The sequence below is a fragment of the Daphnia pulex genome, chromosome 2, assembly GCF_021134715.1.
Source record: "Daphnia pulex isolate KAP4 chromosome 2, ASM2113471v1".
In the NCBI taxonomy this organism is placed as follows: Eukaryota; Metazoa; Arthropoda; class Branchiopoda; order Diplostraca; family Daphniidae; genus Daphnia; species Daphnia pulex.
The window spans coordinates 8390370-8415969 of record NC_060018.1 but is presented as its reverse complement, the minus strand read 5'-3'; the positions used below and the strand labels follow the sequence as shown (position 1 = coordinate 8415969).

At 38.2% G+C, this 25600-nt stretch overlaps 2 protein-coding genes and 1 long non-coding RNA gene across 4 annotated transcripts; 2 read left to right on the top strand and 1 right to left on the bottom strand.

Moving 5' to 3' along the window:
- Positions 1–4: 4 nt before the first annotated feature.
- Positions 5–6529, bottom strand: LOC124188365 (serine protease filzig-like). The gene is made up of 9 exons (XM_046580938.1): positions 5749–6529; positions 5294–5413; positions 3400–3676; positions 2472–3265; positions 2106–2390; positions 1778–1964; positions 844–1112; positions 595–749; positions 5–497 (listed from the first exon to the last, which is right to left on the bottom strand). Exons 2-9 carry the CDS (start codon positions 5388–5390, stop codon positions 318–320), a joined length of 2244 nt encoding a protein of 747 aa, XP_046436894.1. The 5' UTR covers positions 5391–5413; positions 5749–6529; the 3' UTR covers positions 5–317.
- Positions 6530–8216: 1687 nt separating this feature from the next.
- LOC124202464 (endoribonuclease Dcr-1-like) lies at positions 8217–16198 on the top strand. Of its 2 annotated transcripts, none has more exons than XM_046598807.1 (19): positions 8217–8411; positions 8513–8628; positions 8687–8842; positions 8910–9239; positions 9354–9586; positions 9682–9808; positions 9877–10291; positions 10365–10873; positions 10932–11442; positions 11499–12184; positions 12273–12422; positions 12494–12597; positions 12659–12904; positions 12995–14328; positions 14488–15028; positions 15094–15314; positions 15381–15528; positions 15594–15669; positions 15737–16198. In XM_046598807.1, the coding sequence occupies exons 1-19, from the start codon at positions 8352–8354 to the stop codon at positions 15906–15908; spliced, it is 6135 nt and encodes a 2044-aa protein (XP_046454763.1). In that variant the 5' UTR covers positions 8217–8351; the 3' UTR covers positions 15909–16198. The 2 variants fall into 2 exon arrangements, with proteins under 2 accessions (XP_046454763.1, XP_046454754.1); XM_046598798.1 differs by having other exon boundaries at positions 12659–12922.
- A 5089-nt stretch (positions 16199–21287) lies between these two features.
- On the top strand, positions 21288–22166 carry LOC124202595. Its single transcript, XR_006878251.1, has 2 exons — positions 21288–21655; positions 21776–22166. It is a non-coding gene; the product is annotated as an uncharacterized LOC124202595 (long non-coding RNA).
- Positions 22167–25600: the final 3434 nt, after the last annotated feature.

The following is a 25600-nucleotide window of genomic DNA, read 5'->3' as shown; positions in this document are numbered from 1 at the left end:
GGTCTTCTAGGCTAAAATCGTACACAGTTTATTCTTCTTTTTTATTTTATTTTTTTTTATGTGCTATAAGAAAAGTGCAACTAGAATGGATGGGACCGGAGGAGACTGTACATAGTACAAATTCCCGGGAAGATGTCAATCATGTCTTTATGTACAAAATATAGGGACCTGTCCTATCAGTTGTTCTTCTTTCTGAACTAATGAATGGAAATGACGGGATTTAGTTTTATAGACATTGCAGATGGGAATCCCCAGCCAGATTGAATGAAGCAATCACAGTTGATCCTAGTGGGTTAGGACAAGGAACGGCAAATTCATCACCCCAACTGTGCACCACCGATGCCCGTCACACGCTCGATCCAGGGTCGGTAGTAAGTCATCCGCATGTATACTCCGGGCATATTGGGATAAGCGCAACGAATGCCGTGAGAAACTGTCCCGACCAACGACCATCGTCCATCATCGCGCTCCAACATCAAAGGTCCTCCACTGTCACCCTGCAAATAAGGAAAAAGTTAGTCGCAAATTAGGACGTTAATTGTCTTTTGTTTCTTTAGTTCGTTTTTACGACTTTTGCGACCGCAGGCCATATACCTCACACGAGTCTTTCTTTCCTTCGCTGTAACCAGCACAGAGGAAACTATCTAAGATCCGTTTTTCGTGACCAGCCTTCTTGAACATGTCGTGGCATTCTGGATTACTCATGATCGGCACGTCAACCTCGTAGAGAACGCCGGGAGTTGGACCGTCTGTACGAAAATGACCAATTATGTAATCAATGTAATCAACAAACCGTGTTGCGTGTCGCTAAGTGAATAATAATAATAATCCAAAAATACTCACTGTGACTCAATTTGCCCCAGCCAGTCACCTCGGCCTTCTTTCCGACAAAGTCCCCTTCCGACGTCAAAGGCAGACAAATAGGAACGATGTAGGGCTTGAACTCAACGGGCGATTCGAGTTCTAATATGGCCAAGTCGTTCTCAAATGTCCGTTCAACGTAGTCACGGTGGACAACGACTCGTTTGACGTTCTTTTCCATGGGCGTGTTGGGTTCCGAGTGCCCGGTCAAGTCGAACTCCCCCAGCACCACCAGGAGTGAACCTAGAAACCTATTCGAGGATGAACATCGAACTTGTGTATTAGTGAGTGGCCTGTGATTCGGATTTTTTGTCAACGTAATATTGACGGGGGGAAAACAGCAGTTCTTTTTTCACGCTTCACGCTTCGTGAATAGACACAAAGCAGATAACGGTTAACGGTTTGGGCCCATTCTATACCAGCTGGCTACGAAGCGTTCATGTTGAAAGAGGAAGAATAACTCTTGAGGCTATTGCCGTTCCAGAGAGCGCCTGTTTTGGTGTCGTTGAACGTCGTCGACTATTTAACAAGCTTTCGAGACACGGGACGCTGATAATTATTATAGATGGTACACCCTAACATATTCGGACAATATTTGTTGACGTAATGAGAGGCGTATAACACTATTAAATATTATACAGGCTACATCTCTAGCTTTTTTCTGCTTCACTGTAAATTTAGAAGAAATTGAATCTGCCAAGTCCAAAAATTTGTAAAATGTGTCAGCGTGTGCGGTATTTCTTAAACTGCACTCACAATTAACATTCTCAATGCGTTATACTCTATTATGTTAAAAGTGCTTGACTGAAAATAAAGGATCAATCAAAAGGGGTGAGAGAAGAATGTCAACTACCGATTGTCAAATGTAATGTCTTCTTATTATCGTTGGAAGAATTTAAAAAACGTGAATGCTTACCCAGGTTGGCAATGAGCGGCAGTGAGAACGTGACGATCAGATATCAAAACGCCACCGCATTTGTTTTTGGAGAAGATTCCAAACCAGGTTGACTCGCGAATCAACACTTGCCAAGGCCAACGGCCGTAATCTGCCCGTCGACCGCCTACAATTCGAGCTTCTGGCGCCATCGGTCGCACACCGCAGTCTTCAAATAAATTGACAATTTACGTTAGACGCGTCATTTATGCATACAGTTACAGTTATTTCAACGAACTCAACAACTCGCAGTATTTCATAAATAAAAATCGTTTGATCGAAAACACCGATTGTTTACGTATTGTAATACCTTTGGTGTAGTCGAAAACCGGTCTCGGTTTTCTAGTTATCACAGGTGTCGTCATAGTACTACTATCCGTCGTAGCTGGAGCCGTAGTGGTCGTTTCACTAATGTCACTCTGATCGTCCATTTGGTTTACGGTCGATACGGTTGTCGAAGCGATTTTGATAGACGACTGTGGTCGGAGTTTTACCGGCTTTCTTTTCAAGGGCCTCGTTACGGCGGATGTGGTAACGGAAGAAGACGGAGTGACCATCTCGGCTAGTTGCTCATCCAGATTTACTTGCCCGTTTTCTATGAAGCATTTATTGATTTAACTGGGTTTGTGCTTACGAACATTGCGATAATGTTTGCCCGGCTGAACTGAAAATTTACCTGCAATAGGGAGTGGATACCAAGTTGTTAAAGTAGAACCGTTGATGATCTCGTCCAATACCCAAGCGGGCGGATTGCTGACGAGAAACTGAAGGAGACTGGCCTGCTGGTCGGCCAGAGATTCTGTGACAACAGCATTAGTCTCATCGATAGCGTTTGTTATGTTGGTGATGACGCTTTCCACACTAGGCGGCGAAGTTGACGTTACTTCTATATTCTTGATGGACGCTGTCGTGGGTTTTGGCCTTGGCCTCTTGTTTGATTGACCTTTAATGCGCACGGGAACTCGACTGGTAACGCTACTAATCGTAGCTGTGGATTGCAGTTCTTGCTGCGGCAGTTTTGACGATTCCGTATGAGCTTGGAGCAAAGCAGTCAGCTGAGCGTGTAGATCTGGATCCCCCTTTTCTACTACAACGGATCCGGCTGTAGTTGGAATCGTCTCTCCCGACGAGATCTGGTTATCGGAAAGTGCCGTTAGGGTTAGGCTGACTCCATCGCTCAAAGATCCTGTCCCCTTATTGTCCTGTTGAGGTCCTGAGCTGGTATTCGTCGATTCGGAGGCGTCGTCTTTTTCCAACTGATGAAGCGTCGCCAGCTTGTTGGCTTCACTCGACCCGTTTTTGAACATGAGCTCCAGTGGGAGCTCGGGTGCCGCTTCATGTCGGTCAGGAAGATTTTCCTCGAACGCTGTTGGAACACGCAAACTCCCGTATGCGAGCAAGTCAACTGAACCGTTGATTGCAGCTCCTTTCAAGTCCACATTTGTTGTAGAGTTGTCAGCAGAATCGACCCTTAAAAAGCAGAGAACGACAGTTTGACTATTGGAGATGGTCGACTTACAGTTCAAATAATCAATCGGATTTCGTCTGCTATGTCATTCATCAATAGATTATACTAGTCAGGAATGAAGAAACGTTTGACTTACTGACTGCTAACACCAACGGCCTGAAGTGTGGAAACCAGGGCGGCATTCATCGATTGGTCTGTTGACAAGTGACAGCAAGCCCCAAATAGGAATCCATCCAGGCAAGCTCCAACGACTTGACCTCGCTGCTGTTGACATTCGAAATTGAACATGCAGGTGCCAGGTTGGCCTTCGGGGCCTTGGCAGTTCTTGTGAGCAATCTGCAAAAACCGTTCAGGTAGTGACGACGGCGACGATCGACTCGTAGCCAACAGCTTGCGGCCCACCTCCGGCACATCTGTGTTAGGTTTGATTGATCTTTATCAATAAGGAAGTGTAATACGATTGAATAGTAATATACGATCGAGTAGTCTCTCTTGTTCGGGCGGCAATCGAGAATTATAGGGAATCGCGGTCAGTTATTAGAAAGCTGCCGACCGAGTTCCGCGAATCCGATTAGTTCCCTCGGGAAGTAGCTTTTGCAATTTCGTACAACACTATGGCGATATGCCGAATCCATGCATCCGGAAACAGCTGATACATCCATTGTGTTTCGATCATGTACTCGTATACGTACATTTCGCCGTGACGTATAGAAAGGCTTAGAAAGAGAATGTGGGACTGCTGGGGGAGAATAAGGCCGGGTCCTGGGTGCCAGTTTAGTGGCCTGAATAACGGGATTTTTTTTTTCTATTTATCCTCTTTCTCTTTCTTTCTCTGTTTCTCGTTTGTCTTTTGTTCTCAACTCTCATCCGCAAGATAGAAAGTTGGCCTCAAGCTAACCTAACCATTCCAACCCCCCTCCCTTATTCTTCTCCTATAAATTTTCAGACGCTGCAATCCCCTGCCATGAAAAAGAAATCAGAAAAAATACAAGATTAATGCAATTTCGTCCACAGCCTCGATAACCTGCATTTTTCTACCTCGTTGATTATATACCTTCCCAATTTTTCTGTGGCACACGGAATTTCGCCTGAGCCAAATATTTCGAGATGCTCAAAAATGTATTGCCCATAATTTTCCCTACATGTGTCGATTCTAAAGACGATGTCAAACTCAATAACGGGATGTTAAGGAGGGTATTTGCTTTATAACCCTGAAATTCAAAGGTTGTACCGTATGTCCATAGCAGATTTCGGCCTTTTGTGTTTCAAATAGGAAATGGTTTGCATGTATATAAAGGGCATATTCTTCTTTTTCTTTTTTTTACAGTTTGATTCTTTTGAAAGTTTTGTCAATAGGGCATTTCCTGGTGGAAGACATTTCGAGACATGAATTGTCATCGATGAATTTTAGAATTTAGCGGGACCGACGAACCAGGAACTCCCAAATCTGTATTCTTTTCGTTTCCGCTACGTTTTTGAACTTCCTACATTTATATATCTGGCGAAGAGTAGTTTTTCCACCGTTTGCAGTGACCCGTTTCTTGGCCTCTTCCCTCCCTACCTTTTCTGACGGCTTCCTTTTGACATTGAGGTCATCGGCGGATAGACGTGACCTCCCATTCCAATGACGTACGGAGGAAGAAATTGAGGCATGATTCTTTTCAATAGCTCACTAACTTGCGTTGAATGTCGCCCCACTTGGTTGACGTTTCCCGACGCATCACGCAATCTTGTCGTTTGTTTCTGGCATTCCGCTATGTCGGTTCAGATCCGCTAGTATCAGAGCTTAAATATTCCTATTTCTCAGCTATGCTATGATACGTAGTACATTAATTGTTTTAAAAATTGTTAGGTCTTTGAATGGAGGCGGTTGATTGACCCCGCAATCGGCAGATGATTATTTTTCTAGTAGTGACACTTTTGCAGGTCAAACATCGAAAAGGCGGTTTTTAGAGCCAATGGCGTGTTTAAGCGGTTTTCAGGATGTAGAAATTAGAAAGCCAGCAACGTCATGAAGTTACACACATTACCTTCTCCTTCTTGGTACTGGGTTACCGTAGTCGTAATAGATTTTGCAAGGAGAGGTGAAGCAGCCAGAAGGAGCCACAGCCAGAAGAACGTAATCATCTTGGTGCAGACTCTTTTGTACACTATGCAGAATAAAAATATAGTCACAAAGTTGAATGAACGCCTTTGAATGGCGCGTATACAAATGAAATGAAATCCCAGTTTGATTACGAGAAACCGGGTATTACACTAACAAAAACAGATGGGTGAATAACCTTATCACCACCTGTTGTTGTTGTTGTACCATGTTTGTGAATCTCTCCGGTGGTCTATCGTATTTCGCTGCCTTATGACAAAACGACTTACTCATATAAATCTGGGCTGTCACTTTTGAAAATGCTTGGCAGCAAATGGCTTGACCCATCCAGTAAAAATCAAAATGGGGGAAAATACTACGTAGTACTACAAACAAACTCACCTAAGTTGGCCGCATTCCCTTCTTAGAGTTGACACTATTAGGTAATGAGCCAATAGGTAAATCTCTTTTGTGATTTGTTGTTCTTTCTCGATTCGGCGAATGCGTTGAGTGAGAGGCCAACAAATTGACTCCGTTTCTTTTTTCAATCTTCTCGCAGAACAAGTTGCACAAGTCTAGAGGATTTGACGAGAATCCGATATGGTGAAAGATTTCCCACCGAGGACGGCTGGAGGAAAAAAAATCGTCGACAACCGTTAGATCTCAGCGCGATGGGACGTTCACCTCGGAAAGATTTTTCTCTGGCTAGTTTAATTGTTTTGGTTGGCTTGTCTGTGAGGCGTGTATAGGCAAGGCAGGTATAGCATGTGTATTGCCTCTTCACTTCCGCCTTCTGTTTTCTTAAACCGGATCACTTCTTCGGTCATCCAGCTGTAATGATAGCTGATGCCCTATCCTGTACTTTTACTACTTCCCCACTGCAGAATGCCAATTGATGCAAGACAGGTTGCGATGGCGCCAATGACTCGTCGTTCGTCTAGTGCTGGAAGACCAAATTATCCAGCCGGAAAGCAACAAGCAACACTACACGAAGTAACAGACACTTAACAGATTGTTTCGAGTGTGGTAAATAGAATAAGAACACGGATTGGGGGGAAAAAGGAACGCCAACTGAAACAATTTAATAATAAATAAAAGGACGACTACACAGCGAGTCTGTTGTCGACCAACGCTACCAACTGACTGAGCTTTTCCACCTGGCTCAAGGGGGGTAACACCATACCAGTTGCTCATTTCTCCCACTGGCGATGGAAAAACAAGTGGAAGGAAGAGCTCGATAGCAGCGCATACACAGACAAAATACCTTTCTATAGCTTTTTTCAGCCTTGCTGTATATGAGTGCTGAAAACACGTTGAATGTGGCTCTCGTCAGCCTTGAGGGCTGCGTCTCGCAGGAACGGATTCGCACTCTACTTAAACTGTTTAGAAGCATCGCCTCATTAGTAAAACGCATCTTAAAAATACCGAAAATACACGTGAGACTGCAAGCAGTACATTGAACTATCAGTGAAACACACAACTAAAAGTTGCAGCAGAAATTATAGAATTTTAGCAAGGTCTTAAATATAATGGGTTGTTGTAAAATGTGACCTTTAAACTGCGTAATATGCTTTAACCAGAGATGGCTTTAACAACATTCCTACTATGTTACATTTTTCGGTTTAAGCAACCGTAGTGTGTGGAAGGCAATGTGAAGGTATATTAAAAATTTGAAAACCGCTGCTTGAACCAGAAAACTTATAGGGGTGCGTAACACGTGAAAACGCTGTTGAAAAATGGAAAACAATGAACAGTCTAGTTATGGTGAATGATCTTTCTGCGGTCGAGATTACTAGAGTTATCATAAGTTATTTTACACATTAATTGGTTTATTTTCCTAGCCTTAGCTATTCTTATCTAGCGACTAGTGTATTATTATTTAAAAAAAGGCCAATGGGTGTCCGCCTTTGGGATTTTGTTGCTGCACCAATAGACAGTTGGGTGATTGCCCTTGTATCGTTGTTATCCAAAAATGTTGAAACCGGATTTTTCTTAATCCAACCCGATTGTGACTTTAACCCAAAATATTCAGAAATGATTGATATGATTGTCATCGGTATTTTGACTAAACTATTCTTGGAAAGACAAGAGAAAAAAAAAGCACTCGTTAAAATGAATTAAAAATTAAATTAAAAACAGGAAACCAATGATAGAGATCTACAGTCCTACAGTTCATTTTCATCTCACGATCAATGACACATAAAATTGTATCCAAGTTGCCTTGTTCATTTTTATTTGCATTATCTTAGCGACCGATCTCGGCTTCAGCTGAATCCGATCGGTAGGCATACAACTACAACGTTCACACGTCCTCCTCAGACTGACCACACCAACCTCAATTACAGCGACCAGGTGCTCCGCAGTCGGCAGTCGTCGAATTCACATTTCTGTTATAAAACGTTAAAATTCGCAGAACGAGAGAAAACTGAAATGGATGTATAATAACAAGAACACTATAATTAATAAAAATTTAAAGTAGATGTGGGGAATGAAAACCCATGGTGATGCGTGATGCTGACGATAACATAACGAAGGCCGTTAGGCCCCATCATCTTGCAAGCGCGAACACCAACAATTCCGTATTGTTCGACATATCTAGAATACTAAAAAACAATTAAATGATTATATATGAAAAAATCTACGTATGATTTAGGTTTATATGCTTGTATGCTGTAGAGTTACCGATGATATCTAACATCGTATACAACTATACATTCTTTAATAAACAATCAGACAAAGTAATGATTTAAATATGTGTGTCTTTTCCTCGCTAGATGAAGCAAAATTCCCCTTCAGGGTTAAATCAACCCCCCGGTTAACCCTGCAAAAGGGAGTTTCACGGCCATGTGATATTTTAATATGGCATCGTTGTTTAAGTCATCCTCATGCTGTAAACCTGTAAACAAAAAACTTTTTACATCTGAGTTCTGATGTTCTTAAGTTGTTACTAAGCTTCAGAAATTTTCTCGAGTTTCCTCTTATGTCCATTCGTTTTATTCGCTAAAATGTTACCTCAAATGATGGATTTATCATCAAATGATAATTTTACTCCAAGAGATTTTGAGGTTTGTATAGGATTTCCATACTATTGTTAGACTTATTCTTTAACAAATTTATATTTGATTGCCATGTTTAGTTAAGAAATATTGTTTATACATTTTTTTAGGTTGAACTTTTTGAATCTGCAAAAGTTAAAAATACTATTGCATGTTTAAAAGCTGACTTGGGTAAGATGTTCATTGCTGTAATGTTAATTCGAGAAAAAGCTTTTGAAGTGTGCAAGTAAGTTATGAAGTGATGTAAAATTTTAACTCATTAATTTACTTACTGTTTTAATTAGTTCTCTGCTCTTACCCAAGGGAGGTTTTTGCTCAGTTTACCTTACCCCAACAATCAAATTGGCACTTCAGCGTTCAGCTTACTTGCGCCATCACACTCCATTGAAAGTAGGAATTTTTCATGAGAAAAAAGGTGTATTGCAGTGGAGTTCTGAAAGGTAAATTTTTATAGAAGTATTTTATGGATAAAATTAACTGTAAAACACTTAATATGTATTATTCAAGATGGACAGAGGAGTTGGGGAAAAGTCAGGTGCTTGTCATGACATATTCCATATTTCTAGAAGTCATCCACAAAAACTTTCTCAAAATGAACAAGCTTAATTTGTTGATATTGGATGACTGCCATAATGTTATGAACAATGAAGCTTTAAAAGGAGTTTTAACTCTCTATGAAAATGCAGCAAGTAGTGTACATCCAAGAATCCTTGGATTAACTGCATCTATTGTAAATAACATATGCAAGCCGATGGAACTGTCTCAGTTGATAACTATTCTGGAAACAAAATTAAAATCGGTTATTTCGACTTCCAACAACGTTTTGTCAGCCTTGCAGTAAGTATATGGTGATTAATTCATTTAGTGTGGGCATGATGAAGTCCAATATGCTATCTGCTTGCTGACTACTTTTGTGGAAAATTAACTCTTCTAATGTTTTATTTAATCTAGGCATTCAACTCGACCCAAAGAATTGATATGTGAAATATCGTCCAAGTATGAAGCCACAGAGCTGCAGCAAGAAATAATGGGTCGTATTCTTTTATTGAATGATTATCTGCGAGATCATCGATATGATCCCGCTGAGTACTATGGGGAACAAGATTATCTAAAAGAGATTCCTAATCCATGTCATGAACCTCTTGATCTACTTGAAGAATACATCCAAATCATTCAAAATTTTGGTGAATAATCACAAATATTTTTATAAGTTTTTTTATTTATTTTTAGAAGTTTACGTTAGACGATTTTAAAAATTAATACAATATAATTGACCTAGGTCCTTGGGGAGCAGACCGTGCTGCTTTGGTATACCTCATTCATTTAGAAAAATTGAAAACGAAAGCAGTTTATGAAAGACACTATCTTCTATTATGCCTTGTCTTCACTGTTTTACTTGAAATAAGGTTTGCGCTTTTAAAGTACACATTTCAACGTACTTTGTATACATGATATATATATATTTACTTTCTAGATCATTGTGCGAAGAAGAGTTTCAGAAATACTCTGAATATGAACGTATCGTGAAGTTTAGCCATCCCAAGGTTCTTCGCCTGTTGGACATTCTTCGGATCTACCGACCGCCGATACCTTCCGTGCTGCCCACAAGTGCTGAATTAGTAGAAGTAAGCGATTCTTTAGTTTCGTCCGAAGGGCAAACTGTTCAGACCCCAAAGTTGGCAACCGAAACGTCGCAAACCGCAGAATTAATTGAAAACGGTCCAGCGATTTTGCGTCAATCGACAACTCAACCAGGACACACTAGTCGACGGCGGCGTCCTGATTTCTCAAATCGCCATCACCGAAATCGAGAAGATGCTTACCAGCTCTGTGGGATGATTTTCACTGAAAGACGTACTACAGCAAAATTACTCTACCATCTTTTAAAGGTTCCACAACGACAAAATTCTCGTATTGCTATGTAATATTTAATGCCGAATATTCATTTACATTTTTTTATAGGATGCAAGTCGTTGTGATCCACAACTAGCTTATCTAAGCCCGTTGTATACGGTTGACCGAATGGAAGGCGTGAGTGTCAAAGAAATGGAGAATGAAGAAAGAAAGCAAGAAGACGTCATGAAACGATTTCGTAGTCGTGATTGTAACATTCTTGTAGCCACTAGCGTATTAGAGGATGGAATTGACGTTCCGGCATGTCATCTGGTTATTCGTTACGATTTACCACAATCCTACCGGGCTTACGTTCACTCAAAAGCTCGAGCTCGCGCTAAAAAAGCACATTACATCCTCATGGTCGAAAATGAGCGCATGGATGAGTTTTTAGTGGATTTATCTCACTTTCATGCAACAGAACAAATTCTGTTAAGTAAAAGCGGGTATCACAATTCGGTTGCTGAGTTTTTCAACCACAACGAAGATATGCTTAATTGCATTCAGGCTCCCTACCCTTCTGATGAAACTTCTAATTCGTATGCATCTTTGCAAAACGCGATTTCTATAATTAACAGGTATCACATACTTTTTTAATTCTGTAAAACTAGGTTTCATGAAAAATTTCTGTTGTAGATATTGCGCAAAGTTGCCTAGCGATTGTTTCACACGCTTAACCCCTGTGTGGAGGATACGTACCATAAAACGAGAATTAATTGAACCATCTGTTTTGGATAAATGGATTGGACTATTTAAAAATAGTGGTGCAACAGAAAACGTTTTCTTGGACGTAGCATACATATGCTCGTTGCAGTTACCAATTAATTCTCCTCTGCGAAAGACTGTATTAAGTCAACCTATGCCATCAAAAGTAACGGCCAAACGATCTGCGGCACTAGAAGCATGTCGGTTATTGCACCAAAAGAAAGAGTTGGACGATCATTTCTATCCAACGGGGAAGGAAAACCTTCGGCTTGAAGAGGAAGAGGATTACAATGCCGATTTGGAAGAAGAAAATGTACCAGAAAACTTACCACGCCCAGGCACTACCAAGCGAAGACAGTACTATTATAAACAAGTAGCTGATCCGTTTATTAACGGTATTCCACGTCCTGATCAGCCTTGCTATTTGTACGCGATCACAATGGTATTCGTATTAGTATGTCAAAAATTACTGTAATAATAGTTGATATTTTTTGTTAGGTATTGAGTGAGCCTATACCTGAGGAGCAAAACACGCGTGGAAGAAAAATTTACAAACCCGAGACTTCTATTCAAAGTCTGGGAATTTTAAACAGCAAACCTCTTTCTCAAATCTGTCCGTTCCCTATTTTCACTCGCTCAGGCGAGGTGGAAGTGGAAATTGTAAAAATTTCTGATGCCATCCGAGTGACCGAAGGGCAGTTGAAACAAATTTCTGATTTTCAACGCTACATTTTTCGAAACGTACTTTCCTTGGAAAAGGATCCTATGTTGTTAGATGTATACAACGCCGACTGTTCTTATCTAATCGTTCCTTTAAGACGAAGTTCATTCTCGGAACACTCTAAATTAAGCTTGGATTTTGTATTCATCGATTTAATTTCGTCCGTTCGAGATTCGAAGCCCCAATTGATAGCCGAAGAAGTCAGATCTGGATATGTCTTTGACCCTCGATTGTTCTCTGATGCTGTCGTAATGAAATGGTATCGTGATCAAGAACACCCACAATGTTTCTATGTGGCCGAGATATTCTACGAACTTAACCCTCAATCTAAGTTCCCTGATAACAACTATCCAACATTTGAAAAATACTATCGCCACAAGTATGGAATCCAAATTCAGAATCTGAAGCAGCCACTGTTAGACGTCGATCATACCTCAGCCAGACTCAATTTTTTAACACCAAGGTGGGCAAAAGAAAATGTGTTTAGTGAAAGTTGAAAAAAAAAATATGATTATTATATATATTTTTTTATGATCCTTCTAAATTTATAGGTACGTCAACCGCAAAGGAGTAATGTTACCAACCAGTTCGGAACATACAAAGAAAACACAGCGAGAAAGTCTGCAACAAAAACAAATACTTGTTCCGGAATTGTGTAGCATTCATCCTTTTTCGGCCTCACTATGGAGACAAGCAGTGTGGTAATTTAAACATTAAAAGACATTTAAAAAAAATGAATTGGTTCTATTCGTTAATTTTGTCTTTTCGTTAGTCTTCCTTGCATTCTTTACAGACTGAATGGACTTCTTTTAGCAGAACAACTCCGTTGTAAAGTAGCAACCGAGATTTCTTTGGGGAGGAGTCAGCTGGAACCTGGTTAGTCATCAAATTCGTTTTATGTAATCCGTATTTATCTTTGCATCCTTTACCTTGTTAGGTTTTTGCTGGCCCGCTTTACGATTTGATTGGAAATGCAAGTCTTCAGATCCTGCGTTACCACCTTTACAGAGAGAAAGTATTGCTAAAAAAGTGGAAGACACGAAACTGAAAGATTGCCCTGAAGAAAACGATGCGAGTAAATCCTCCTCAAAAGTTCCCAAAAGGGAAATCAAAGAAGGGAAAAAAAGTGCAGGAGCTTCTTTGTTGGATATAGGCGTGTGGAACCCAGATGCAATCAACGGCAGTAATAATCAGAGCGATAGTATGTCATAACTTGATTATGAGTCACATTATATAGTTGATGCTTGTTTTTTTTTTTTTTTTTAAATCCCAGACAGAAACACAGAAACAGCTGATGAAGACTACGACTACAACGATCTACAAGCGGTAGCCCTGCTTACCAATGATAGCGGACTGGATTTTGATTGGTCCAAACCAGTGGTGGATATTACTGGGCATGATGGATCTCTCCCTGCATTTGGTGTCCCCACACCGCAAAGCTATCTTGAACCTTGGGGCGAGTCCAAAACGAAGCAGTTCTCTCAGTACCGCCCTCAGTCTCCTTCTGAATTAATTAGCAATTTTTCAGATGGCTCATACAATAGCGGTCAAAGCGCGAACGACAGTGATACGGACGATGTTTCCGAGGAAGACGAAAGCGGTTGTAAAGTAAAAGAGTTTGGACCAAAGTTTGTCTGCAGAGGCGATACTGCTGAAGCAATTGAAGAACCCATTAACCTTAAAGCAAGAAAATTCAAAAGTCCCGAGGAAGAAGAATTAGAAGAGGAGCTGACTGAAGACGATGAACCTTATGAAAACATTGAAGATCTTCTTAGTATGAAAATGCAATGGAACGTTGATATTCCCAATAGGGATTTGGAAGTCAAATGTGAAAATTTACTAAGACTGCACAAAGCACTGATTGTTGATCAATCAGTTGTGCCCATGGATAAAGACATCCCTATTATGACGCCTTTCACTCATCGAATCACGGAAAATCCAGAGAATAGCACACTAGTTCCGGAGGAGTGCAATAAGCCATTGGATCCCTCTGGCCCAGCAGCCAAACCAAATCGTAGACTAGCGTCCGAAAGTTCACATATGTTGGAACTCACTCGTCTGTTACTCGAAGAATATACCAGTGAATGTTCTAATGACAGTGAGCCTTCTCCTGATCCACCAATTCGAGAAACTCCAATCCTTCCCAAAAAGGACGACACTGGATTAGTAATCACAGAACTCACCGTTCCTGGTTTAGATTTCCCCTTCAGTTTTGACGAGCAGCAAGGTTTGGAAAGCCATCCGGGACCATCTCCGAGTGTGATTCTGCAAGCATTTACTATGTCCAGTGCAAATGACGGAATTAATTTAGAACGACTAGAAACTATAGGCGACTCGTTTTTGAAATATGCCATCACCACTTACTTGTACTGCAAATACAGCAGCATTCATGAGGGCGAGCTCAGCCATTTGCGCTCGCGACAAGTATCCAATCTGCACCTTTATCAGTTAGGAAAAAAAAAACTCTTTGGTGGTTGTATGGTTGCAACGAAATTCAATCCGCATGAAAATTGGTTACCACCGGGTTATGTCATCCCCGATGCCTTAGAAGAAGCACTTATTTCCTCCGGAATTCCGTTAAACTACTGGAATGTCGTTGACTTGCAGGTATTTCTTGTTTCTTGGTTTTCTCGATAGTTTGTTTTAATTTCTAGTTCTTAGTTTTTGTGTTTTGTTTATTTTTAATGTGTATAAATATTTTGTTGTTTGTATTATTTTTGCCATGTTTACTCGTTTAATGTAATTTATTATTTTACCGTAACCTAGGGAATGGAACACATGTCAAGCGAACAGGTAAAGGCCTTAGTTCAAGAGAAATCGGAACAGATAATGTTGCGTTTCGGAGGCAAGATTCCATCAGTCGAAGAAGTGGCTATGGATGGAAACATATTTCATGCCCAAGATTTACCTCGCTTCGTCCCTTACAATCTACTAACGCAGCACAGTATCCCCGATAAGAGTATTGCCGATTGTGTAGAGGCTCTTATTGGAGCCTATCTCAGAGCTTGTGGTCCGCGGGGGGCACTGCTTTTCATGTCCTGGCTTGGACTCAAAGTACTTCCTGTCATCAACGAAGGTTCTTACGGATATTGGACTCCGCCGATCTCACCTTTAGTTGACCAACCCTTGGATATACATGTAGAACTGGATCGCATGTTGGCAGGATTTGAGTCTTTTGAAGAGAAGATCTGTTACAAATTTAATGACCGTTCTTACTTACTCCAGGCTTTTAGCCACGCCTCTTACTATCTCAACCGACTGACCGATTGCTATCAAAGGCTTGAATTCCTCGGTGATGCCGTCTTAGGTACTGTACAGTACCAAAGTGAATATATTGAAAACTATTAATATATTTTTGTTTCGTGTCTGTAGATTACCTCATAACGCGATATTTATATGAAAATTTGCCGCGTCACCCACCTGGGGCTCTGACTGATTTGCGTTCGGCATTGGTGAACAATACGACTTTTGCCGTTTTGGCAGAACGTTATGAATTCCATCGCTATTTCAAACATTTATCTCCTTCTTTGAATCAAATTATGGACAAGTTCATCAAAGCTCAAGAAGAAAACGGACATTCCATCAATGAAGAGGTAAAATTCAGATTTTTTAAAATGTCATCCCAATAAAAAATAAATAAATTTCATTTTCCTCTGCAGTATTACATGATAGAAGCTGAGGATGTAGAAGTACCTAAAGTTCTTGGCGATGTATTTGAGTCGGTTGCTGGTGCCATTTATCTTGATTCCCACATGTCTTTGAATGCAGTTTGGAGAGTGTATTACAACATGATGAAAAAAGAAATCGGTAAGTTTTTTCTTGTAACTTTCAGATTAACTGTTATACTCTTCTAAATAATGCTTCATCCATAGACGAGTTTAGTAAAAATGTTCCGAAGTCTCCTATAAGAGAACTGCTGGAATTGGAAACCGACCGAGTAAAGTTTGGGTAAGAAAATTAAAAAAATATTTCATTCCACATAACACTAATTTCGATTATACAATTGGATGAACAGGAAAGCTGAACGTCTACCAGATGGCCGTCTAAGGGTTACTGTTGACGTCATCGGCAAAGGAACTTTCAAAGGCATCGGGCGGAATTACCGCATAGCAAAGTGTACCGCGGCCAAATATGCTCTACGAACTCTGGAAAAGCGTAAAATGTTAACTAAGCGTGGAGAGCAGTAATTTTTGCCGTCATGTTTGATTCGTCCCTCAATATTAACCGTACAGAAGTGGAAAATTCTCAAAATCCACAAGACACAATTTCTTTTGTGCTTTTGGCCGTCGACGTTGAATTCTTCCGATGTTCAGAGCATTAAAGAACTATGTCGTTTATTAAATAAGATCAGATAAAATAGTAATTTAATAAACTTGTCGGACCAATTTTCAGCTATTATTTCAAGAACTGCCATACATTTATTGATTGTAAATCGATCCAAAATAAGAGACCAATAAAATTGAGTTAAAAAAGTAAATCAATGAAGTATCGCGACCTAGGCCTGGAGAAATTGCGAGAAGCTATGTGTCGATTTGTTTGATAGAAATCGATCTGTATCATAGCGCGGTATTTTTTAAATTGTTTGATAACTCAGAGACCAGTATCGCCCCTGTAAAATTCTTAAAACTCAGAACGGAAAGTAAAGGAGGCTGAAAACAATTTTTCTCCCCTCTGGTTCATAAAAATGCCGCCGCATACAGATGGCGTTTGGTTGTTTGTTTCTTTACGAAAGGTTTTTGGTTTTCTTGAACCGTCTTCTTCACCGAAAGGTTTTTGGTTTTTCTTTACGAAACGTGAAACGAAACGCCACCTGTATGCGGCGGCTTTTTTATGAACCATAGCGGCAAATAACTTTTTTCTGCGAACTTTCTCAATAAAAAACTAAAGAGCTATTAAATATTTTTAAAAACGACTTTTAAATTTAGGAAAATTGATATCTTAACTAATTTTGTACAAAAGATCAAAATTTTAGGACAACTACATGACTAGATATAATGAGTTTACGGAGGGACTATCCGCCATAAGGTCCCTTGTAAACACTAAACACCTTTTGGTGATTTCATAAAATTTGAGGCATGGTCCCTCACAGCATATTTAATTACTAAAACATCGTTAAAGCTATAACATTAAAAATTGAAACTCTGATCAATAAAAAGACGGGAAATATTTATTTGCTGTAAAAAAAATTATTTTTATTTCTTATCACAGTTCTAATACATTTTCTAATTTTTACATTTTGTTTTCTAGTTTTTTAAAGTAAAAATTATTATTTCTGAGGAGGGTTTTTACAACAAATCTAAAATTATAGTAATAACAAAGCTCATGAAAAATATTTGGTGTTGCAATTTGTTCCCGGTAACCCCCCTTTTTTCATATCTTGACTCCACTAATAGGAAATGTCCATAAGGCTTCATCCGAATACTCTCCCTTATATGCATGCATGAGTGACAACTTGCGGATTTTTCAAGAAATATGTTTGAACACGTTCTAACAGGTCCTCGTCAAAGAAAACAAATTCAGATTTTGTTTTAAAATGTGTGAAAAAACTCGCATTTTTTACAGAATCTTGGCATTCCATCTATTTCGCTTTAAAAATATAGAAAAAACAAGGAAACATTTTTGAAAAAAAAAGAATATAAACTATATTGACATGAATCTACGACTAATCACATGAGAATCCAACGCTAATCCGCTATACCAAGTTGCCATTCGCTTACTTCCGTTCATAAAATTGCTAATCATAACCCCTTTTTGGGAGCAACAAGAGATAAGGAGATGGGTTACTCTGTGTAAAGTCCAGCAGTCGACATTTTTCCCCCTCCTAAGACGACGAATTTGACTGCGCTGCTCCTTTCGGCGAGCTTCGGAAGCTTTGCCTTACTTAGCGGTTGGGCCGGCCCTGAAGGGGGAGAACTACTTGGAAATACTTCCGGAGCCCCCTTTTTTCATACTTTCCTTTTCTCCCTTTCGATGGATGACGGTGTAGGATGACAATATGAGGGATACCACCCTAACAGACCCTTTTAAAAATCAAAACCTTTTTTGGAAATATTAATATTTACTATTTCAACAAACATGCAGCAATATAAAATATAAAATTTGGAAAAAGTAGCACAATCTAATGAATTTACGGGAAAAACATTATTTTTACAACTAAAAAATGTTCCTGATCATCTTCATAATCATACTGCTAAGTTTAAAGATGATGGGATGAACGATGTTCTTATAATACAATTAATCGTGAGGGACTATGCTTAACATCTGTCAAGTCACCGAAAGCTGTTTACAAAAGCCCTTATGGCGGACAGTCCCTAAGTAAATTCATTGTTCCACGTTATGTACGGAAATGGTTATATTGGTCTACAAAAATAGTAAAATAACGTTTAAGATTGTAAAATTTGTTTGCCAATATGTTTTAGCATTATTAAGTTATTCAGTTTTTCAAAATCACCGATTACGCTATAGTTCACCCAGCCGCCGCCGCATACAAATTGTGTATGGTTGACTGGTTGTGTATGCGCTGGCGGCTGGGTGATCTCCCCCTCTACGTACAGTTATCCAAAACTGTTTCATTATTTGTGGCTTTTTTTCCGAGATATTAACGGTTGAAATATGAAAATAAAATCATATCATGCGGCCTTGGGATTCGCAGAGAAGCATAGATTGGTACTCAAAAGAGAAGAGGAAAAGCGCGATCCGGCAAAATAAAAAATTATGCCATGATGTCAAGATTTGCTTCTCATTTTCATGGAAGTTGAGATTGGTTCATCTCCATCATCTTCCATTATTTAAAACATCTTTCTGTATGTTTGCAACATTTTGTTTTATTCGTTTCATTATTAAGGTCTCTTATGCGTGTTATGTTTGTGTATATTGTGTATGTAAGTGCAATTTTCACAAACAAGTCTTGTTTATGTAGCTTCACTGAGAGAGTATAGTATCAAAAGTGTAGTCCGGGAGCCACAATGAAAGAGATTTACCTCATAAGCATAACTTTTGGGTGATGGGTGATGGGGCGTTTGGGTGCAGAAAGAGATAAAAAATCGGGAAAATTATCGATTTTTTCGAAAATTTACCTCATAAAAATCAACTCAAGAACTAAGCTTAAAATTTAAATAATATTAAATAGAATCAGTTTAGATAAAATCAGGCATGAAACTCTGAGGCTTTAATGTAATCAGACAGCGATTTGTAAGCCTGACGGCGTATTTTCGTAAATTTGCCGTAAACGGACAAGAAACCATCTGACTCGTCATCATTCGCCATGAAACATATTTCTCTATAATCTTGAGCGCGTTTTCTTTATAATCTTATTTTGACCCAGCGAGAAAACGCTTCTTGAAATTTAATATTCTGTTCAAGAATGGATAAAGGACGAGTTTTGGCTTTTCTTGAAAAAGCTGGGGTGTAGTCGCATCCAGTGAAGACATGTAAAGCAGGATTCGCTTTTTACAGTGATTCTCCAAGTTCTTACATGTAAAATTAAGGTCTAAAAAACAATGTTTGTTTTTGCTTTGTGTGCCAACTTCTAGTCAGCTGTGGACACCTTCCTGGATATTTGATGTATTCCCGATTAAGATGCCAAAACGTCCTTGTCTGACGTCTTAATTGTAACATTGGCCGGCAAAGGGATGGAATTAAGATGGGCAATGGTTGGAGAATTAGCCTCTTTCCGAATATTTCGCATGCTTTCATTTAGAGTAATGCCGAGGCCTTGTCGATGTTAAGTTTTTTCGGGCGGATATACCCTTTCTGAAGTCTTGGGTTTGAGTCGAAGTTTTCCTTCGTGCTTCTTCTTCCGGGTTTTTTCTATTTTTCAATGAAAATTTTTTATTACAAATTCAAATTATTGTTTTTTTTTTAGCAACACTGTTTGGTTTTGTTCTTCTTTTAAAAGAAGTGTCACTACCATAAGTATGCATAACCGAGGACAAAATCTTATGGCCAAATCCTATGGGGTGATCACACCACCCTCTCTATAATTTTAATCAAGCTATTTGATTTAAATACCGGGTATTTTTCTGTGGTGGGACTAATTAATGAATTTCGGGAGGCATTGGTTGGGGGCAATTGTCTGCAACGCGTTTGGGGGGGGACTGGAACAAACTCAAGCCGGACATTTGTTAAAAGTCGTCAATCGTCCACATATGCTAATTGCAATTTGATTTGAAAAGCTCACATTGCTTTTTCTATTATTTTGGTTTTGCCTTCTTTGCCCTCGGTTCCTTATAAGAACCAGACGCTAGGTTTGGACAGAAGCGTTTCTCTTTGAGCTCCCCATCCAAGGCTTGTGATGACCCTGGTCTGAAACAAGTATTGAAGGTAAACTTTGTGTTTAACAACTGAGTAAAACTTTGATATTTACTCTGACGAATGCACCAGCAGTGTGTAAAACGAATAATGTTGAATATGTATTCATAGGAGGAATTCTTTCTGTGGCTAATAGGTAGAAATGGTATTTGTGGAGCCCAGCCTGAAGGCCACTTGTTCCATGAAGCTCCATGCCTTGAGACTTGTAGCTGAGTCACCTCTTACCCTCCTTGCCTGAATGTAGGCTGGGTCATTTTGGTTACTGGTAATATTTCAAAAATTAAATAACACGTGTCAAGCAGAAGATGCAATTTGTTTCATATGCATTTAATACGAATTCAATTTTCAAATGGTGACTTTTACACCATGTCAGACTTAAATTTTTCAGAGACAAGCCGCCAGCAAATAGTATCAATCAATTTCAAAATTAAGGGTGGACGAATATAAATCTAGGTAGAAAATATACTGAAGCTGAAAATTGTGTTAAAATTTATTCCAAATATACAAACAATTCCACAGTGATTTTAAATGGAATGAATTACAACCAGTTGCATAAATGGGGCCTCTTCTGACTCGTTTGTATTTAACACATTCTTCATTTCTTTTTGTCATTTCCCAATATCTCTCCTGTTTTTTTTTCTTCGAGCAGAATTCCGAAGATTGTTAATCGAATCAGCAATGCAGCAGTCTAAAGCCGTAATTTTAGGAAATTCATTTTTGAAAAAGTAAAAGGAAGAAAAACTCATCGCATCAGTGAATATTCAAAATAGTTAATCACACTGAAACATTAGATGCAATGTAAAATCACTAACTAGAAAAGTAAAACGAAATTCTAAATACCTGGGTAGGTAATGCAACGTTTCCGTTTGGAAAAGCTACGGCTTTTTTGTCAAAGCGGGTTTTAAAAAATGAGGACTGGTTAAGTAAAAACAAGTTCGAATTATGTCTTGTCTTTCATTAAGTTGTGTGTTAAGTGTTCATTAAGTTAAGCATATTTTCATCTATTTTGTGGTATATTTATAATGACATCGGATTTGCGAAATTTTCCCCAAATATGCAACCTCTAAGTTTGCCTTAAAGCGGTTTCAAATACGGAAACTGAAAACCTTCGGTTCACCTAAGATTGAATTGTATGCTCAGTGATAAGACATAATGCCAAAATAGGTTTTCTTGAAGATTTTTGGGTATAGTAGGTAGTTAGTTTGATAAAAATGTACGATGATACTACAATTTCTTCAATTGGAGTTAAATGTAGTTCTGTCTATGTTCAAACAGCATATTGGGAAAACCCAAATAAGTGGGTCACTCATTTCAAAACAGGTTTGAAAGATAAACAACTACTACGTCACAATATCGCTAACATAGGTTCGTAGTTGCATTCAGCAATTGACTATATCTGTTGGGTAATCCCATTGTCCTTCAACTAACTTGGAAATTCCAGACCTTAAAAAATCAAATAATTGTCACTTAAAATGAGAGAAAGGGTTTGTGCGGGTGATACGTTAACGGCGATGTGTATATAAAGAGCGTAAAATTTCGCTTTTCATCACCAGACATCAGTTGGCTTAGCAATACTAATCAACTAAACAGAAGAAAATAATCAAAAAATTTCAACATGATCAAGGTAACTGACTAGAAAATTTTTCGCTTTTAATTATTGTCATAGATATAAGAATTTATATACCTAATTCCATTATTAGAGCTATATTGTAACAACAAATAATAATTTTTTGATCTCTAATAGGGTATGTTGATTCTTTTTGTCTTCGTTGCCGTATGTGTACTATTGGTATCAGCACAACATGAGTACACGGAAAACTATCCCATTATCAATTATCGCATAACTAGATTCAGTCGTGACGTTGAATCTCAGATGATGGCAAAGAGGAATAGATTTCCTGGATGGCTGTTTGGTTAATATGTTTGGAAAAATAATATTTATTTGATTGCTTGTCTGTAGCATTGATAAAACTGCTCCGTAGTCAAGACAACGGCTAAAAACAAGAATTGCAGAATTTTCAAATATCTGCTGTTCTTATTTATTATTCGATGTCTCAGTATTTATTTGAAACAATAAAAGTGTAATATTGCTTGTGGTTTCATGGTATTTAAGTAATATAAATTCTGAAACAGAATGGAATGCGTTAAATTTTATTTAGGACAAAAGCACGGCTATAATGTTTGATTAAGTCTTACTCTTGGCCACATTAGAGCTTACAAGAAATGTTTTTTTATGTTAATTTCCAAAGAATTATTTTAGTTACCCCTTTAACATCAGTCTACATACAAGTCGGTTATAGACTCGGATTTATAATACACAGGAAAATAAAGAAAGTGTTAAAGCATTTAACATTTGGACATGAATGAGTCTCAAAGCATTCTAGGAGGTAAACATTTTGTCATAAATCTTGTGAATAAGTTTATTCAATTTATTCTCAATATCATCGCAAGGGTTAACCTTTAAAGTTTACGCAGACCAATTTCTTTATGTGGGATTATTTAAATAATAATAATTTTCACAATTCGCTTTTTATTTATTATAGCAGGTGAACGATTGGCAATTACTCTCTCGAATTACGCCTTAGAGAACAATAATTTTTTTCTCATTCTGCCCATTTTGTATATGCAAATTTAATATCGCCATATGTAAAAAATAGTCTTTGCCAAGTATGAAAACAATTGCAATTGCTAAGGCGAATGATGAAGAGATGGTACCTTAACGGTGCATCGAGACTCGTCGTCAAAAAGCCAATGCAACTTTTGGCATCCGTGTCTTTCTTAAAGTTTAGAATGCCAAGAAAAAGTAGTACGAATAAAAGCAAATGGCTTTGCCTTAGGTTCTCATGAGCAGAAGGGCAGTGAGGGGGGGGGGGTTAAAAGCCGTTTTGGAATTTATAAAAGATGACATTCATTAAAATAATTTGCCTTGCAAGAAGTTATGGGCGACTTCAAGAAAATGTATGTGGGCATTACGAGAAGTTTTTCCGGGTTTGACTATCAAAGAGCGTGGGTTTCATTGTTTGCAATGTCTTCTTGGGAATGGCGTGTATAATTTATATAAAGAACATGGATCGCAGTTGCAATGGTCTTTTTGCAACAAAGAATTCTTTCAATCTAATTACTTGGCAATATTTTGTATCAAGTTGGAAGAACCTTGTGCAACAAAGGATTTACTTTAAAAACTTTCCTAAGTTCGTTGTGGTAATTTAAATTTACAAAAATGTAGATTAGTCTATCAAAGATTGGATCCAGACTACTGCAATTTCGATAACTTATTAATTTTTATACATTTATACATGAAATTACTCCGCCTTTCTGTCTTGCATATTTTTCACCGAGTTTTTCTTGTCATTTTTCGTCACTAAGGTCTTATAATAAAAAAAATATTTAAACTGCATTTGCTCGAGTTGCCCAATTTTTTTACATTTAAGTTTTGACAAATGCCAAGTTGACCAAAATTTTTGATTGGGTCATTATTTTGGACGACTTGGACACGAAAAAAACGTCTTGCCGAATTACCTTGATCATTGTTGGTTTTGACCGAGATGTATGGCAATCAATATGAAGCATAACATCCACTATGAAAAGAGAATAATCAACCACTAAACTGAAGTTCTGAAGGACAATCATTGTTGAAAACGAAAGTTGGTAATGAATAATATTGTCACGATTGGTTTTGCTTGAATGCCCCATAGTCGAAATAATCCTAAGAAATGACGCTAAGCTGACGACTATTAAAGACGTATGACAAAATATTAAAGCCACATTGAATCCATATATAAAATGAACCCCCCTCTATTCCTGTAGGTTCTTGTGTACTGACTGTCTGTCTGAGTGGAACCTGTGTCTGATTCAGTATTGGGCACTGTCGTCTGTTTGCGAAATTAGTGACGATGACAGTGCTATTTCGAAGGAGACTAGGCTCGTACATTTTTTTCCAGAAGTTATTTCCTTGAATTGAAGTAGACAATTTTCATTGATTATTAACCCTACATGATAATCAAACATTTTACTGTTTGTGCACTATCAATTTTGTACTAGGAAAATAGCACAAAGATTCGTTTCAAATGGGCTGCAGCCAACTTCTACACACCAAAGAATTCCTTCGTCTAACACACCTACCCAACCGACAACACCCTTTAATGCAAAAACTACGTTTACTTTTAAAAAAGTCTACTTGTGGACTGCTAAGAAAAATACTAACATCGCGTCCAAAGAAATAGAGAAGATTAATTGTGGAAGTCGAGATATTTGAAATAGACAGTAAAATGTTGCCGTCGACCATAAAATATCTTGGCCGTCCTATGATAAAAATGCATTTATAACTTCGATGCATCGATGCAACGATCACTCTTAAAATTGTTAGACTGGTTTGGTGTCCAAAAAATCATATCGAATAAAGTACGTCCTGCTCTTCTCGAAAAAAAGAACAAGGACTCAAAATTTAATTTCATTAAAGTATTATTTATATTATTATTTATTTATTATTTAAATATTATTATGAAAATAAAACGCCTTTTTTCTCTGTCTCTAAAAAGATGACGTGGTATTTTGGAAAAAATGTGTTATTGATTTTATGGTATCTAAAAAAGTAATTTTTAATACAAAAGTTGGTACCGTTAGAACGAGAAATCTACTCTCTTTTGAATGGTATTATTAAAAATTTGAAGACGTCAAAGGTTGAGAAAAAAATAAAGTTAAGAAACAGTTTAACTTTTTTGCTACTCGACTACTGTGCGACTAAGTGACGTTAAAAATTTTCTGCTTAAGCCACGCTTATTGGTTCTAGACTGTCAAAAATATTCCTTTTATGCCTTACCAGAATTCCCCACAAAATATATTTCTAGATTTTATTTAATTGCAACTAAACAAAGTAACGTAGCAAATAACATCACTCAACGCAGAATTTATGGGCTTTTTTACCATTGTTGAATGTACCGCGATTAAGTGCTAATCATCTTAAAAACTTTAAGCTAATTTGTATTTGTTGGACGAATTCTTGCTGTAACCAGGTATAATTCTGTGAACCCTACCATGATCTACTTGCCTTGAGACAGGCGATCCTCCCCTTTATATACAGCCCCGGAGTTGTAGTCAACAATTTTATATGGTCACGTCAAATCTCAAATCTTGACAGAACCATTTTGGTTACAGGTTTTAAAGAACACGTTACAAGAAGACGAAGCAATAAAGTTCTCTATGCATTTTTTACGACTGCAAATTCGAATGGCAATTTTTACATTATTGTTGGCAACCTGGTTTCAAATTTTACTAGCTATTTTTCCACAAAATGAAATCGTGAAATGGACCTGTGGTTTTAAGTGGTTTTAAGGGAGAGGTATTATACCAAAGAAAAAGCCGAATCAATTTTTATTTGTCAAAACTAGGTAGTAATTTGAAACGAATCCCGAAATCTTTCGATTGCAATTTGATCAATCAAATTCTCGAAATAAACACAATGTGTTATTTTATATATAACTAATTAACCCATTCCGGAATGCCTTAGTCCTTTCGGGATTCTTTTCCAGAAAAATCCTACACCAAAAAGAGGGGACTTAGGACACTTGAG

Excerpts from the sequence above, each read along its gene's own strand:
- LOC124188365 (XM_046580938.1), bottom strand. The coding sequence starts at position 5,390 with ATGATTACGTTCTTCTGGCTGTGGCTCCTTCTGGCTGCTTCACCTCTC. Across the intron at positions 3,266-3,399 it reads GCCGTTGGTGTTAGCAGTCA|GGTCGATTCTGCTGACAACT; the intron begins GTAAGTCAAACG and ends CTGCTTTTTAAG. Across the intron at positions 750-843 it reads CTGGGGCAAATTGAGTCACA|ACGGTCCAACTCCCGGCGTT; the intron begins GTGAGTATTTTT and ends ATTTTCGTACAG.
- LOC124202464 (XM_046598798.1), top strand. The coding sequence starts at position 8,352 with ATGTTACCTCAAATGATGGATTTATCATCAAATGATAATTTTACTCCA. Across the intron at positions 9,240-9,353 it reads AACGTTTTGTCAGCCTTGCA|GCATTCAACTCGACCCAAAG; the intron begins GTAAGTATATGG and ends TATTTAATCTAG. Across the intron at positions 11,443-11,498 it reads ATTTGTACGCGATCACAATG|GTATTGAGTGAGCCTATACC; the intron begins GTATTCGTATTA and ends ATTTTTTGTTAG.